The sequence below is a fragment of the Plectropomus leopardus genome, chromosome 20 (genome assembly GCF_026936395.1).
Source record: "Plectropomus leopardus strain MGB_pleo_1.0 chromosome 20, ASM2693639v1, whole genome shotgun sequence".
Classification (NCBI taxonomy): domain Eukaryota; kingdom Metazoa; phylum Chordata; class Actinopteri; order Perciformes; family Serranidae; genus Plectropomus; species Plectropomus leopardus.
This window is the reverse complement of record NC_142195.1, coordinates 10185467-10202780: the sequence shown is the minus strand read 5'-3', so window position 1 is coordinate 10202780 and position 17314 is coordinate 10185467. Positions and strand designations below refer to the sequence as shown.

Sequence of the window (17314 nt, the reverse complement as noted above, 5' to 3'; positions counted from 1 at the left end):
TGGAGGCCGCTTTGCTGTGGACTCTGCGGTGGTAGATGCTCTGCAGAGAGGTCAGTGGAGTCCTGATGATCTTCTCAGCAGTCTTCACCACTCTCTGCAGGCGTTTGCGGTCCACAGCAGTAGCACTGCCGTACCACACGGTGATGCAGCTGGTCAAGATGCTCTCAACGATGCAGCTGTAGAATAATATATATATATATACATAAATATATATATATATAAAATTCAGAAAAATATCCAATAAGATAAAATGATGAAGTGATGACATTTTATATGAAAAAGGTCCAAGGTCATCTTTACTTTGACATCATAATATTCTGCATAAAACACTTTTCTGCCCACTATTCAGCATCATATTTCAGGAACAGAAGGGGAGACTATATATATATATATATATATATATATATATATATATATATATATATATATATATATATATATATATATATATATATATATATATATATTTGTGCCTGATGTTTACTGCATAAATATGCAGATGATACACTGATGCATAGGCGTACATTTCGGGGGACTCGGGAGACAAGTCCCCCCCCCCCAGTTTTTAGAACATGCACATGTCTTCCCTCCAATAAAAACAGTGACGGAGCACTTTTATTTGGACAAAATTGAGGACATTTAATCAACTTTAAATTGATGCAAAAAAGGCACAAACAGGTGCATGAAAATATGTTTTTCACCCAGACACTAGTTTCACATGCATCTTTCCCCAATGGTGAAATGAAACCTACACCTTGCACTGATGTGCACTAAACGGAGCTCAAATCAGGAAGTGAATATGTTTGTTATAATTCTAGAAAAGATACAAAGATGCAGTCAGAGACTCTAATCTGAAACACTTTTTGTCAAATTCTGCAAATGTCTCCTCATGGTGTGCTTGCTGTCTGTTCAGTGTGTACAAATAAAAAAAAATCTGATGTTCATATGCAGCCCTGGCAACAATAACAGTCTGTTCCTCTTCCATGTCTTCACCCGTGATAAACAGAGCTGCACCGTGACAATAATACATTTTAAATAACGTACTATGTATTACTCAAGCTTCTGAAGGAGCACTGAGGGAAAGGGTTTTTTTCTGTGGATGCTGGGTTCAAATATCAAACAATCTCCCTCCAGAATCACAGACTCCACCTTTAACTGGCCAATATGGTCCTGAAACAAAAGTAATAACATTCCAGCATGCCCTTACTTTGGCATCACTCAGTTTAGTGCTTTATTTTGAAATGCCAGAGAGGAACTCAATCACAACTTAAGAATGTGATGCTATCTGCCATAACTTCATGTTTTTACATAATTTTCATGCTGCAGATCCCATTTGTGGCGATGTTTCAGAACAAATAAACTGTTGCAGTTAAACCATGATGTGACGGGCAAATCAGCTTTGTTTTTAGAGATTCAGAGAGGAGAGGCGGGTCTGTTTATCATTTATTTTAGCAATATCATGGGAAGTAATTTATCCTTAACGTAAGACTTTATTCATCCCAAACCAGGGAAATCCACCCTTTACAGAAGGAGCAAGAGTAAACTTTAAATAAGAAAAGATTTGAGTGCTAGAAAGGAGAAAATAAAAGAATAAAAGATAAAAATAAAAGCCAGAGTGTCTTACAATTAAAAGCCTTTGTAGTTTGGCTTTCAATAGAACTTTAGTTTGGCTTTTTTAATTTATTTCATTTAAGCTTTATTTATACAGGTAATCTCACTGAGACACTGTGTCTCATTCTATAGCGAGACCTGTTTAATTCATCTTTATTTATCTATTGACCATTATTCATGTATTTTAGCCTGCTTCATAGTTTTACTACTGTCTATGTCATTTTATTATTTTTTTAAACATATTTATTTATTATTTTACTTTGCGCTGTTATCCTCTCATTTACCTCTTATTTACAATTTGAGTATTTTACTTATTTATTTTAGTATTGCCATTATCATTTTATTTATTTATTTGGTTAGTTAGTTAGTTATGTCTTCCTTCCTTCATGCCTTCGTACACTTAATAACTAGCTTGAACCTGCCTGCTGTTATTCAGCCCCAGGCACTGATAACTTAATTTCATGGATGTATTATAAGGAAGTTCCCACAGCTGTAGTTCAGGTAATCCCTTAAAACTACAATACCCATGAAGCCCCTGGAATCACAACAAAACGTGCCAATACCAAACATTCCCCTTTAGGAAGCCGGCATCTTAATTCTTGCTGCGACATGAGGTAGCTAAATTAAATATTTTTGACTCAATGTGACGATTATACAACGTGTTGTTGTGACTTGTGCCATTTGGTGTGTAGTATTTTCGCTCAACTCCTCGTGAAATCGTTTCCTTTCCCTGCCAGCTAACGTTAGCTCGCGCACGGATGCTAATCTGCCTGCTCGGTACTGTTAGCAAAACGCTAATCGTTAACGTTAATTTTGTTTCCGTCGAGTGACGCTTGATTACTTTATATTTGTTTTGAGTCTTGTTTTGTCTGGTTTCAGAGAGGGAGACACCGCTATGTGGTCCAACGTTAACAACACGATGTTAAGACGGTATGCGGCTGTATTAACATACCATAACATGTTGATAACCCGAGCTCATCTTCACAAACTGTTATACGTGTGGTTGTTTGCGTTTTTCAGGGTTTATTTCAGCTCTTGTCAACTGCTGTGCCAGATTAACCCAGCTGCCATTAATATGCGTTTGTTTTGGTGTCATAACGTCACCTAAAAAGTATCGACAGGCTGAAAATAATTTTAGGTGACATCTGAAGGTGCTAGCTATCGTTTACATCAAATAGCTAACTAACCAGGTATGTGTGTGTGTGTGTGTGTGTGTGTGTGTGTGTGTGTGATATTGTCTGTAACTGTATAGCTGTTATCTAACATATGTGCATCCATTACCTCTTCTCTTGATATTCTTGTCACTATAAGAGCATGTTTTCTACACATGGGTCACCCCCCTGTTGTGTATTTTGGGCACGTTTGGCACATAGTTGGGTAAATAGGGCTAGTTTTAGGACTAAATATACAGTGATTGCCAGTGGTGGAGGAAGTATTTATTTCCTTAAGTAAAAGTAGTAATACCACACAGTGAAAATACTCTGATAAAACGCATTAAAAATTCTACTTAAGCAAAAGTAAGTAAGTCTAATCAGAAAAATGCACTTAAAGTATGAAAAGTAGAAGTACCCCATACAGAAAAAACTCACCTCCAAAACTTAAAAGTATTAACGAAAAGAAAAGAACAGAAAATGACTTTAGTGATTATTAACATAGTTGCCAAAGTGAGCAATCCAAAAGATTACAAAACACCCGAAAACTCAAAGCTTTAAAAAAAAAGAGATAAAAACAAGAAATTGACTTAAATGTTTATCAAAATAGTTGCCAATTAATTTGCTGGCAATCAGCTGAATTAATATACTCATCATTTCAGCTGTACTTGTATAAGTCATTGTATGGTGTAATTTATACCAAAACATCATATTTCATACACTCTTATGCTTTTTATGCAAAAAAAAATTGTAAAGTAACTAGTAAATAAATCTTAAAGATAAATGTAGTGAATTAAAAAGCACAATATAGAGTGGGATGAAAAGAAAAGACACAAGTAAAAGTACAAGTACCTCAATTTTTTACTTAACTACAGCACTTGAGTAAATGTACTTATTTTCATTCCAACACTTCTAATTGCAGACAGCATGCAATGTGTACAACTGAGGTATAAATAGGTGCAAAACAATTCTGCAAGCTCCTTATGTGATGTGATCGGAGGAAACATCAGAGGTGCTTGTGTGATATGTAATAAGGTGAAGTACCACACAAAGGGTTAAATAAATGTGGGGAAAAAAATCAGCTGACTGCATAACAAATATAATCTTACTTTTTCACAAGCGGCCGCACCCTCAGTGTCTTAAAAGGTGGCGAGGAAAATATAGTAATTCAGTGTCCAGGAAGCAAGCTCATTAGTGGGTAATTACAGTCACAATACACTGATCAAAGGCCAAACCAGGAAAGCATTTAAGAGTAGTTGCTGTGTGCTCCAAGACAAGTGGGTTAAGTAATTTAACATGACAACAGTAGTTTCACATGAGTGCACTGCACTTTGGTGTAGCTCGTCTACCATTGTACCTACTTTGGTATACTAGTAACTTTGTGGGCGTCCCCTTTGTACACAGCTGCAGATGCGTATAAATTTAAAAAGAGGTTGCTGTAGCCACACACTGTTTTTCAGTTCTAACCTCGGTGGAGTTGTGCGATACATCTGTTGTTAAATTATTGATAATCTCGTTCCCTATAAATAATAAAACATGGCGATGTTATCATCTTAAGGCCGTGAAAGTGTTTCTCAATCTTGTCTTTAAATTCAGTAGTTCTGAGTCTCTACGTGTGGTTTCAAAGATGAAGCCAACCCACGAGCCTACAAAGTAGAACAGATTTCGAGGGAGAGCCTTTGATCACTAGTGCATGTGAAGGAACTTGATGTTTCTCCTCTTATAGCTGAGAGGACTAGTGATGAGGGGGCGATACACTGAGTCTATTCAGACATAACCTTAAAGAGAGACAGTGCATCATCTGTAAGATGTGGGTAGAGGTGTGGCCTCTGGCTGTCTTCTCTCAGTTTCTCTGTGACATATCAACTATAGAGATTTTTCATCAGATTCAGCAATAGGTAGGAATTTTTATGGGTTTGATTGCACAGTATTTTGTACATGGTGTGCCTTGTTAGCTTGGAGGAATCTGCTTTTGCTGTTTTTTTGTCCACATTTGGCTCCTGTCTCTGCTGAATGAGTAAAAGGGAAGTGACACTGAAAGGGGGAGAAATACAGACCAAACTTGCTCTGCTGGCAGGCAGTGTCCCCCACCGCTAATTTCTCTTTTGTTTCCTATTGAAGCCTGGAGAATGTTATTTGCACCGAGTTGCAGTTTCTATGTCAAGTTATGCTTACATGATTCATTAAATGGCAGTGGAAATTAAGCCTGCTTTTCGTGAGGAATGGGTGATTATTCTGTTATGCATTACTTTGTTCACAGCCTATCCATTTAATTGTATTGGTTATTATAAATATATATATTTTTTCAATTCCTGAAATTATTTATTTGTAGGGACGGCCTGATCAGGTTTTTTGGCCCTGATCCTGTTCCAACACTTGTTTTTACCTGGATAATACAGCTGCACAGTGCACACTTCAAGTACTGAAGTTCCTTAAGGGTTTTTTAATTTATTTTTTACAAAATAACAAAGTTAACATACTGAAAATATTTTTATATGGCTCTTATCACAATTCCAATCAGTGCAGCATTTTTTTCTTTATAAAGTAACCTAGTAAACAAATCAAAATATGTTTGGAATTTGCTTTCAATTTCACCTAGTGCAGCATTATTTTTGATTAAAATAATTATACAAACTAAAATGTCTGTAGAAATAGCTTTCAAATCCACTTAGTGCAACATCTGTTTTCACAAAGTAAATAAACACAACATATTTTTATATTAACTTAGCACAGTTTTTATTAAACAAAATAAATCTTTTATTTCTCTTATTACAAATCCACATAGTGCAGCTTTTTTTCAATAAAAAACCGTAAACAAACTAAAAATATTTTAAATGGTTCTTATCACAAATCCGCTTAATACTTTAAAATTCACAGTCAAAACAAATAATAATCGGTCGGTGAGTTCCACTTATTCCAGAATTATAGTAAAACCAAAAATGAACAACAAAAATTTCAGTTCCACGTAAAGTGGTTTAGCGGTGTAAGTTGAACATAAAAAAAAACAGTTTCTGCTTACTGGAGAATCAGCATCACAATAAAACCTGAATATCTTCCACATATCATCCCCTCTGTTACCACATCTGTGTGACGGCAGATGTAAACAAAACATCAGGCTTTGCACATGCTCTAAATGACTGATCCCGATCAGTTAAAAAATACATTGATTGGACCATATACCAATCCTTCTCATCCTTATCGGGACATCCCTAGTCATTTTTTTTAAAAACCACAACAATGCCAATTGCAAGCTCAGAAATTGAAGATGTCTTCAAATTAACAAATAAACTGTGATTTAAAAATGAGAAAATCTTCACAGTTAAGAAGTGATCCCTCTGTTTGAAACTATTTGAAACTCTTATCTGTCTTACAGGTGTTGTTACCTGTAGCCAGCTATGGCACCTGGGGATGTGGTGCCAGACCATGCCAAGCAGCTGAAGCCCAAGGAGAAGCGTCCTGGAAACAGAGCATCGAAAGCCGACTGTGAGCCTGATGGGTCATTTATCTTTGAGGCTCACGAGGCTTGGAAGGACTTCCATAACTCTCTCAGGCATTTCTATGAAGTAGGAGAGCTCTGTGACGTCACGCTGAAGGTAGGTCAGACGCTGTCCAGACACGAACGAAGGGAGTTTTGTTTGTCTTATATCTCAACTGATCTTTATTTATGTCGTTTAGTAGGGTTGCAAATTGTAAGCAGTTTCCTCATTTGATTAACAGGTAAAATGAAGAATAGATCAATTAATCATTATTCAGGAAAAAAAATATAAAAATGTTGCTTGTTTAAAACAATACCAAATGCGTTTTATACTTAGTCAAAGCTCACAGCAACATGTTGCATATATTTTGACAGCATTTCATAGTCTGTCGATTAACTGATTACATTTCACATGTTTGATTAAATTCTTAACAAACAATTAATTGATCGCTGATCAATTGTTGTCACCCCTGTTTTTCAGTGTCAGGTTAGAGGTTGTGATTTCACAATGAATATTTTATAAATGTAAGGCGAATTAATCACAATTTTTAGTTGAGTGTATTTTTTTAATGTATTTTCAAATCACTGTACTCTGAACATCCTGTAGAAATGAATAATCAGTGAGCTTATTAGTGCTGTATACTTTTATTCTGATGTGTATTTGGTGTTTGTCTCCTTCTGTAGGTTGGCAGTAGGTTGATACCATGCCACAAACTAGTGCTGGCTTGTGTGATCCCCTACTTCAGGTATGATATCTGAATATATTTTGATGTAGGCCTATAAGAGCAAATTTTCAAAAAAGCATAGACAGAAATAAGTAGTTTTTTTTTTCACTAATGGACATTTAATCTCTATAATGATTTAATGGAACCTCTTGGTTTATACTGTACTTAAAGCCAAATATTATGTAACTATTTCATGGCTTCTTAATTACTCGATTATGATTGATCAATTGTGGCATTCTACAATCTGTTATTTTCAAATAATATACCGCTGCAATTTACACAGTAAAACCATATTTAAATCAATACAATTATTTAAAACCAATGTTTTTTGTAAAATTATTGATTTCTTTAGTAAATAGTAGTGTAATAAGCTGGATAATGTACACAGAGTGGCTCAGGGTCCTGCATCACTCTGGAGGGGTACATTTCACAAAAATGATCCACTGCTTTATATTATTCCTTACATATTACATGCTGGATACACTCTGACTAAACATACAGGAAATAAGCAACAAAGAACTGTCTGTAAACTGCCCTGAGCCTGAATACAATGTCACAAATACATTTTTTTTTTTAAATCAGAGAATGACTATTGTCATGTTTGTATGTTTTTGCAGAACACAAAGCTTTGTGGAGGTTTCTCGGTGTTCTTGTCTAAGTGGCTTTTTCTTCCCTCAGGGCCATGTTCCTGTCAGAGATGTCTGAGGCTAAGCAGGAACTGATAGAGATCAAGGATTTTGATGGTGATGCCATCCAGGACCTGGTGCATTTTGCCTACTCCTCCAAGCTCACATTAACCGTGGACAATGTCCAGCCTCTGCTTTATGCTGCCTGCATCCTCCAGGTAAAGAAACACAAATACCATCAGTCAGCAAGCCTCTGTTTACCTCATCTTACATGAACTATGTGGATCAAAACTTTCAATAAAAAGTTAAAGGTTCTGTATGCACTATTCAAAGCATTAATATAACAGCAAACCACTGTTTGCTTTGTAAAGATATAGTGAATGACATCCTGAGCAGAGAAGTCACGCTCCCTCTATGTGTGTCGTACTGCAACCTTCTCTGTCGTTTGTCGTGCTAAGCCGGTCTGGCCGCACGCACATGTTCTTATAGATAGAAAGATACTTTTAAAAGTGGTATAAAATGTGAAAAGGATATCGAAGAATGTATATAAAAAAACCCAAGAATAAAAGAGCCATTGAATGGGCATTAAAGTGCAGAATGAAAACCATGTGATGTTTGTGATAAAATAAATGAATGAAAATGAATACATTAGCTTACTTTCACAGTGCGCGTAACCTTAATTAACACATTCAAGTAATAAAAAAGTGATGACACTTTGTACCCAGATCATAAGTATATTTGTAATACATTGAGATCATCTGTTTAATTGCTTCATCTGTGTGTGGATCTATTAGGTGGAGTTGGTGGCGAGAGCCTGCTGCGAGTACATGAAAGCCCACTTTCACCCCACAAACTGCCTGGCAGTTCGGACCTTTGCTGAGAGCCACAATCGCGTGGACCTGATGGACATGGCAGACCGCTATGCGTGCGAACACTTCACTGAAGTGGTGGAGTGTGAGGACTTTACGTGCGTGTCTCCCCAGCACTTGCGCACATTATTGTCCTCCAGCGAGCTCAATATCCACTCGGAGACACAGGTGTACAATGCAGCAGTGAAATGGCTGAAAGCGAATCCACAGCACCACGAGGCCTGGCTGGACCAGATCATGTCTCAGGTTAGAGAGTGTGTAGCCAAAGGTTATCACCTTTGGATCCGCTTCTTTAAATGAATGATCCATTTTCTTGAATTTAATTTAAATTCTGCATTTGTGTTTGGAAGTACCTGTGTGTGTGTGTGCTCGTGAAGTTAGATTTTATGACACATTTTACTGTTTACCTGAAGGTTTAGCTTCATAAAATTGTGTAAAATTGTGTTACATGTACGGTCCCAGCTTTATGTAATCACTTTTACGACCATAACACAGTGTGTACGCTGGTCTCTCCTTCAGGTGCGCCTCCCCCTGCTCCCTGTTGAGTTCCTGACTGGAACAGTGGCTAAGGACGAGATGATAAAAGGAAACTTGAGTTGTCGCGACCTGATGGACGAAGCCAGGAATTACCACCTGCATCTGAGCAACAAGGTGGTGCTGGACTTTGAGTATTCGGTCCGTACAATACCCCGGAAACACACTGCAGGTAATACTTGTATGGTATTGTTTGGCTTTGAACATGTAACGACAGGTTTTATGGCATTTGTAGTAACATTCAGCACTTTTTAAAACATACACAGCTACATTCATGAAACTAAATGACTTTCTTGGTGTCTTCGGTACATAAGTAAATTTACAAAAATATAAGAGATTCTCATTTATAGACTTTATGTTTTCTTTTAATTACCCTTTAAAAAAGGTAATTGTTAGGTTTTGTTGGTGTTAAGTATTACGTGTGTTCTCTCACTCTAACAACTGTTGTACTTTGCTGCCACTTCTTCAGGGGTTTTGTTTTGTGTGGGTGGCCGCGGGGGTTCAGGTGACCCGTTTCGCAGCATCGAGTGCTACTCCATCACTAAAAACAGCTGGTTTTTTGGTCCTGAAATGAACAGCAGACGGCGTCACGTGGGTGTAATATCTGTGGGAGGTAAGAAGGGATGTGTATAATAAAGCTACAGAAAGCAAAAGATTTGGACAGTTTGGTTTAGAAACTGCAAAGCAGGGGGAAACTTTATGACATATGTTTCACTGCTTTATCAGGTACAACTAGCTGAAACTGTGCCAGTCTCATGCAACAGTCTTGAAACAAATACTACCTTCATGACAGTTATAATCCTTTTTTGTTTTCTAACTGTTTAATAGTGATGCTAATACTTATATTTTTGGTGCAGTGTTGTTGTGCTGTGTTATACAGAGAGGTGTTCAGTGATTTCTATAAACTGACAACTGACTGTATATTGTACAGAAATAATCTACCATACCCTAATGTTTGAGTTTTTATGAGATAATTTAGAATATAAAATATTCGCTTTATATATGAACTTCAGTGTGCATCCACTATACATTGCAACATACCAACTGAAAACATTTAGTTTGTAAAACAATGATTAGTCACCAGTCAGAAAAGCTTTACTAATTTCATTTTTTCAGTATAATGAACCATGGATTATACGTAATCAATGGACGCATCAAATGTTCATAACCTCTGTTTGACGTTGGTTTCCTCAGGGAAGGTTTATGCTGTTGGCGGCCATGATGGAAACGAACACTTAGGCAACATGGAGATGTTCGACCCCCTCACCAACAAGTGGATGATGAAAGCCTCGATGAACACCAAAAGGTACACAGACAGCACATTATACTGAAGACGAATGGGACTGTCTTCTGTGGCTCACATTTTGGAAGGGGGCGCTATTACAGTGAGGTGGCCAAGTTAAAAAAAAAACAACACTTTTCCTCTCTGTTTTGGCCTTCAAAATCTCATGCTTTAACACATAAAAATTGTGATACAAAAAACAAATTTACAACTTTTAGCTGCTTATGCAGTCTAACTTTTTAAATAACATTGTCAGAATTTTTCTTAAAACTGTTTCTTAAAAATTTGTCTTAAAACTGATACTATTTAACTTCTAGCTCCACTTTTACTTTTGAAAATGTTGACATAAAAGCATAACAGCGGTGGAGCTCACTAAAATTTGCCAGAGCTAGTAGGATTAACTGGGCAACCAAATCCACCAAGCTGGACAAAGTAATTTCAAATATGGGACGTAATCATTGAACATAATGTTCTTCACACTCCAAAAGCTGCCAGTCTGAGTTTTAAACTCTGTGGAATCAGAAAATGTTCCTTTTTACAGCCTTACATGCTCAGAAATAGAGCAGATTAATACCTTAACATGCAATTCTTATAGTATATATACTCACTAGTACTGGGTAATGGCAGAATTATTGCTCTAAACAAGGATGTGTGTGTTTCTCAGGAGGGGTATAGCCCTGGCAGCTCTGGGCGGTCCCATCTATGCTATTGGGGGTCTCGATGACAACTCTTGCTTCAACGATGTGGAGCGTTACGACATCGAAAGTGACTGCTGGAGCGCTGTGGCTCCAATGAACACACCCAGAGGAGGAGTGGGATCTGTGGCACTGGGGGTAAGACTGGGCAGGGGTATCCAATTAAAACTCAAAGAGGACCAGTTATTATTTTTTTTCCCCCAGAAAAGATATTCAAAGTTGTGTCCTAAACATTTGCATATCATTTCAACAATATTGATTGTCAATTTTCAAAGTAGGATACTTTTGACATAAAGACACAGGGAGTTTAAAAACATAAAAAACAAATAGCTATCTTTACCATAAATACAATTCGTCCTAGCATAATGGACCTAAGGCCTGTGTTTAAAGTTAAGAGAGACAGAATCCTGTGAATACAGTTTTCAAAAAAGGAGCTTTGATTAGCTGTTTCTCTCTTTCTTAAAAAAAATACCTTTTTTCAATAAATTTTTTTCAACTTGCTTTATCAGAGAGAGAAATGTTCACAGCAGAGAAAGCTGACTCGCAGCTGTAAGTCAGTTCTAGCTCGATGATGATGTGCGATGCTACTTTGGCTAGAGCAGTGAAAACACACAGATCACTGCCAGAAAGTAGCTGGTCTATTGCTCCATGCTGTCATTTCTCTCACATTTCTTACACTTCATTCACAATGATTGAATCAGATCATTTGAGCCAAGTTTTTGTCATTTTACCTGGGTTAGCTACACACATAGTCTGTAGCCATGACCGTCAGAAAAAAACACCACCCAGTGTGAAAATTCATGTTTTTTCAAGATTCTCTTTATTTTATTTTATTTTTTCTTTTGGCTTTTCAGTCTTTTAGTAGATAGTACAGTTTTTTTGTTTGAAAGAGAGAGAGAGAGGGGAGGACATGCAGCACGACTGCAGGGACGCAGCCTCTGCACATGGGGGGAAAACTATTATTTATTCTCATCCATTCATCAGAACCTGCATAGAACCGTCACTCAATTCAGGTCTTGGCTGCAGTCTACTATTTGGTAATGTCCACTGCAGAGGAATGCCAATCAGCTGTGACCGTATGATATATAGTCCTGACTTCACTTCTTTATACTCTCTCCTTGCTAGAGTTTCGTGTACGCAGTGGGAGGCAACGATGGCGTGGCGTCACTTTCCAGTGTGGAGCGGTTTAACCCACACCTCAACAAGTGGACGCAGGTTAGCGAGATGGGACAGCGACGAGCTGGAAATGGAGTCAGCAAGCTCAATGGCTGCCTCTATGTAGTGGGTGAGAGGAATACATTTTTTCACGTCTTCACATCCGATCACTTGATATTGATATTGCTGGTTGGAGCCACATACAGTACTTTCAAGATGTGTTTTGTCCACATTTAACCGCAGTGGCTGGATTGACACTGATTGTTATTGTTTTATTGTTTCTTCCTGTTAAGTTTTCTTCAAACACACTCAGGTCACATGTGTCTTAGATACACACCCAGCAATTTTATACACAACTGCATGAATCAGGTAGACAATTTTAATGTTTTGTAAAGCAATCTGGTAACTGATTTACTGATTGAGTGAGAGGTTAGGATTTTTATTGTAGCACTTTAATTTGAAGAGTCATTTGGGGTTCATTTAAACGTCTCTTGTGGCATTTTGCCTGGTCAGTAGCTGTAGATTAATTTGGATACATGAACATCCTCTTGTCTTCTGTCTGCTCCATTACTAACGACATAATCCTCCAAAAAGAGTGTGAGTGGTTGTCACTCCTTTAGTGTGTTCATGTGAAGTAATACCCTACATGCCAGTCTCCGGTTTGACCCTCTTCTTAATAGTTGTCTCTTGTCTTTCCTAAAGGTGGTTTTGATGACAATTCACCCCTGAGCTCTGTAGAGCGCTTTGACCCCCGAATGCACCGCTGGGAGTACGTTTCTGAGCTGACCACCCCGCGTGGGGGAGTCGGGGTAGCCACTGTAATGGGCAGAGTATTTGCAGTCGGGGGTCACAATGGCAACATCTACCTGAACACAGTGGAGGCTTTTGAGCCTCGAATGAACAGGTGAGGTGGAAATTCGTGAGGAGCATGGGATGAGATGTGATAGTAATGTATTGAGGTGGGATTTGGGATGATTTTGTAGCCTGTTTTTATAGTAGAAACCTCCCATCATCCACTGCTCTTTAGCAATTTGTGAATATCTGAGAAATGTGTGATACTGTAAAGCAACTGGTTGTCTTTTGTATCTGTCTTTTAAACAGGTTCAGCTACATTCAGAAAACTTAATTTGTCCCTCGAGGGGCAATTTGAGGATTATTAATGAATCTACACACAACACAAAATGAACATCTTTACTACTGAGACTGATTACAAATCGTATTTGTTTAACATGCAATTTCTGAAGGCTTTAGCTTAAAGTAGTCATAGAGAACATGTGGGGTCATTGATAATCCAGTATGACTTTTGAGGACTAAAGACTCTGTGTTTCGACAGTCCTTAAGAGCTGAGGATAGCAGCACCTGCATTTGTCTAATATTACAGCGACTGAGGGACACCAATGCATAAATATATAAGAAAACACAAGCAACATGAATAAAAAATTACCCACTGGCATCAAACGCGGGTCAGGGTAAGAGTGTCAGGGTAAGCCAATTAGAAGAAGAGTAAGTCAGGCCACCAGTTCACTATCCGAGGATTAGCAAATTTGTGGGTAAATGATACCACAGAGATAACTATTTTACAGACTCTAGCTAAAAAAAATGACGCTGTCAGTGCAAGATGTCAGCTGCCGTATCTGGGATATTTGGGCTTCGTTTTTGTATAGTGTGTGAAGAAGATGACTCCTTGTCTGTCTTTATGTACAGTTTATGATTAAAAGCCTGTGTGACTGATCTTTTGGTTACATACTTGTATAATTACACGGGGACCAATTAACCCGTAGCACTTTTCTGTTTCACTAATTTCCAAACGATCTTGGTCGCCGATGTCTGTCACGATATGTAAGAAAATCAGCTGCTTATCTTAAAAATGTAAAGACAATGTCTCTAGATACTGGTAACTTTTTGCTACATAGTGAATCATTTTAATTGCACTTAGAGACCTAGCTCAAAAATATTGCTATATTGAGGGCATTAGTAGTCAAGTGGTTACCGTGCATTACTGCATTACTGCATCACTGCAACATCATCCTGGGTTAGATTTCAGTCTTGGAATTACTGTTGTATTTCATACCCCTGTTTCTCCAGTCTCTGTCAAATAAAAGCAAAAATGCCAAAAATAGTGCTCTGCTGTTCAGGACTGTTATGCTGTCTCTTCTTCTTCTTATTCTGTTGTGATTTCTATGTGTTTGCTGTTCAGATGGGAGCTGGTGGGTTCAGTGTCTCACTGCCGTGCCGGAGCCGGAGTGGCTGTCTGTTCATCTCACGTCAGCCAGATCAGGGACGTCGGCCAGGGCTCCAGCAACGTGGCCAACTGCATGTGACCGCCGCTCCACTTTTTACCAGGTGACTGACTGTCAGGTCACCGTCAGATGTGATCACTGCACAAGCACACAACACAAAGCACACAGACACTGACAGAGTGATTTCATTACTGTCGCCACTGTCTGAACATCAGCCTTAATCCGTTACAGGCTGACGTTCGGTTTGCACACAGTGATTGAGGAATATTAGGGAGGTTTTACTGACTTGAAGTGCACGTCTGACAAATCTGAAGTCTTCTCTGACGAAATTATACATTCAAGACATTTTTTTGACTTCTGCTGGTGTTATTTGCAATCAGTGATGTAGTATTTTGTACTGTATTTTCTTCAGTTTGACTGCCTTGACATAGTTTGGATTTTTTTAAGGGAACATAGTGGCTGAGCCTACTAGTATTTATTACTAACATCTCGAGAGTGAGAGGTGAGTTTGGATTCAGAACTAATAAATGAACTGAACATCTTGAATGCGGACTGTATAGTTGGCCAGTATGAACGCATTTCGAAGGTCCCCTCTTGACGACCGTCTCTGGTTCACTCGTTGGCTCTGCAGTTGTTTTCATGAACCAGAGGCGTGACAAATTGGCAGTTTGAAAACAAGAAAAAAAATCGTACTGGATTCAGCACCTTGTTTGCAGTGCAGTGTATGCAGTTAAAACATTTCTTCAGTCAATCCAATATACAATCTTATGATGTCAAATGCATTTCCAGGACTCCTGCTATCTTCTGCCAGGCGAAGTAAAAGCATCTGTTAGAGCAGTTTGACTTTTAAAGGTGCATTTCAGAATTAATCTATCAAAAGATCAACTACAGCAAGCTGGATCACATCGCAGCAGTTTTAACTGGGATTTGCATGTAATTAATTGTGTTTGAACAATCATTTAAGGCTGTTTGGGGAAAAAATCAGTCACTGGGTAGGATGTAAGTGCACAAACACATAAACAATGTGTCTAGTTCAAGCACCTGCTGAATCCTGAGTCGCTTCCTTAAAGTCCTCCTCCACTCACTAAAAGTGTTTTTCTTCTGTTCATGTCCCCTAAAGTGTCTGACCTTGAATATACTGACATGTGTCTTGCAAAGTTTGTCACTAGAGAGGTGTTTTCACATTCCCCTACTGAAAACCTGAGATTAAAATGTACCCTGCACTACTACGAAAGCCAGACGCTGTCTAATATTGAAAAAAACATATCAACACAACACCAGCAAAGAAACCTGAAACCTCCAGCACAGAGTGGACTTGTCAGTACAGAGAGCAGGATCTGCATAAACACAGTGAAACGTTTTGGCAGCTAACATCGTAGAGTGTGCAGTTTTTGAATGCGATCCTGACCAGTGTGAACACGCTGTAACATTATAGCAGATATTATCGGATGTTTAACAACCACTAAAGCTGCATCAGCAACTGCCAGTTAGCCTACAAGCTAACAAACTACGACACAACATAAATAAAGGAGTGAACTACAATTAGCATTCTGATATTTCTGCTGAGTTTGGTGCACAACAGACTCCTCACGTGAGTCTGGATTTAAGGCTTGAATGTGTATGGCTGAATCTTTCTGATATTTCCTCTAAGGTTAGCCATCTTGATGTGCAAGCAGCTGAATGGAGGCCAGGTCCAGATTTTCTCAATAAGGGAGAAAGAGTATATCCAGCTCCTATTCCAGCCCCTTTTCAGAGTTTTTTTTTCTAATGTATTGTTATTATTATTTTCATTTTTTATGTGGGAAAACCAAGTCAAACAAAATATCAACAATACTTAAAAACGTGGCTGGAGGGGAACTTTAACCTTGAGCTCAGAACAGAGTTTGATGACTATAGGACTGATCCGAGCAATACGGTTGCACCTCTCCGGTTCTTTTTCAGTTTTACATTTTTGTATAGAGGTCTGTTCAAACTGACAAGGACAGATATTCAGATCCGAGATTTGTGTTTGACGATAGCTGGACTGTCAGAAATCCTAATCAGAGTGCTTTCAGGTGTGTATGAGATGCAGCTGAAGTTTGTCCCTACAGATGGTTGCGTTATATTTTAATATATGGACATTTTGTATAATAAAATAGGTGTATCTTTGGTATTATCCTTTATTACACTATCTAATCCTTTGCTGTGCACTATTTTGCTAGAATAGGTGTGAAGTCTGAGAATATTTTTGTCCTAAATGGAGATTTTCATGTTATTCATATTATAAGTTTGAAGATGTTTATTTAACTCTCATGCCTATTTCTATCTAAATGTAATAATTTCGGCGTTGTTTTTCAGAATAGGCTGACAGACCTACTTTAAAACAGAAAAAAACACATTTGGTTTATATGAGAAATATACCCATGATTGCACACTTTTTGTCCTGCAGGTTTTAATTTTAGTGCATATTATTGACCTAATGTTTTACACCAAAACAGAAGAAAAACTTATTGGCAACTTTATTCTAAAATGAGCCAGAATCTTCTTTGGTAAGTCTTTTGTAAACTTTACTGTACTTTGTGTTGTTCTTCCTCCTCCTGACAGCTTCCATCTTGTGCTTTTATTTACATGGTATTGGTATAAATTGGTACAATAAAGTTTTGTGTAAAATTATTGGTTGGAATCTTCAATTTTTTCTTCAAATTTTTGCCTTCCGGTCAGGACTGATAATAAACTAGGTCCAAAAAAAGCACTTCAAGTTTGTGATAATGACCCTTATTATAAAATGAATTATAACTTTTGTTATGAAAAGTCACCATTAACAAGCACATCAGACCGCTCGGAACCAAAGACTTCGGCTCATCCTCCCTCATACTTTGCACCATCTGGTGTGCTTTTTTTTCCTCAATGAAGAATCATAACATTAATATTTTTTGGTAAAGTAAGCATTGGGAGTTTTCTGATTCTAATGT

At 37.9% G+C, this 17314-nt stretch overlaps 1 protein-coding gene across 2 annotated transcripts; it reads left to right on the top strand.

The window, feature by feature from the left end:
* Positions 1-2123: 2123 nt before the first annotated feature.
* Positions 2124-17015, top strand: klhl8 (kelch-like family member 8). 2 transcript variants are annotated; one of them, XM_042509617.2, is made up of 13 exons: positions 2155-2225; positions 2491-2541; positions 6136-6355; positions 6922-6983; positions 7641-7806; positions 8383-8703; positions 8977-9163; positions 9461-9604; positions 10186-10297; positions 10938-11106; positions 12094-12253; positions 12826-13027; positions 14321-17015. In XM_042509617.2, the coding sequence occupies exons 3-13, from the start codon at positions 6158-6160 to the stop codon at positions 14442-14444; spliced, it is 1845 nt and encodes a 614-aa protein (XP_042365551.1). In that variant the 5' UTR covers positions 2155-2225; positions 2491-2541; positions 6136-6157; the 3' UTR covers positions 14445-17015. The 2 variants fall into 2 exon arrangements, with proteins under 2 accessions (XP_042365552.1, XP_042365551.1); XM_042509618.2 differs by lacking the exon at positions 2491-2541 and having other exon boundaries at positions 2124-2225.
* Positions 17016-17314: the final 299 nt, after the last annotated feature.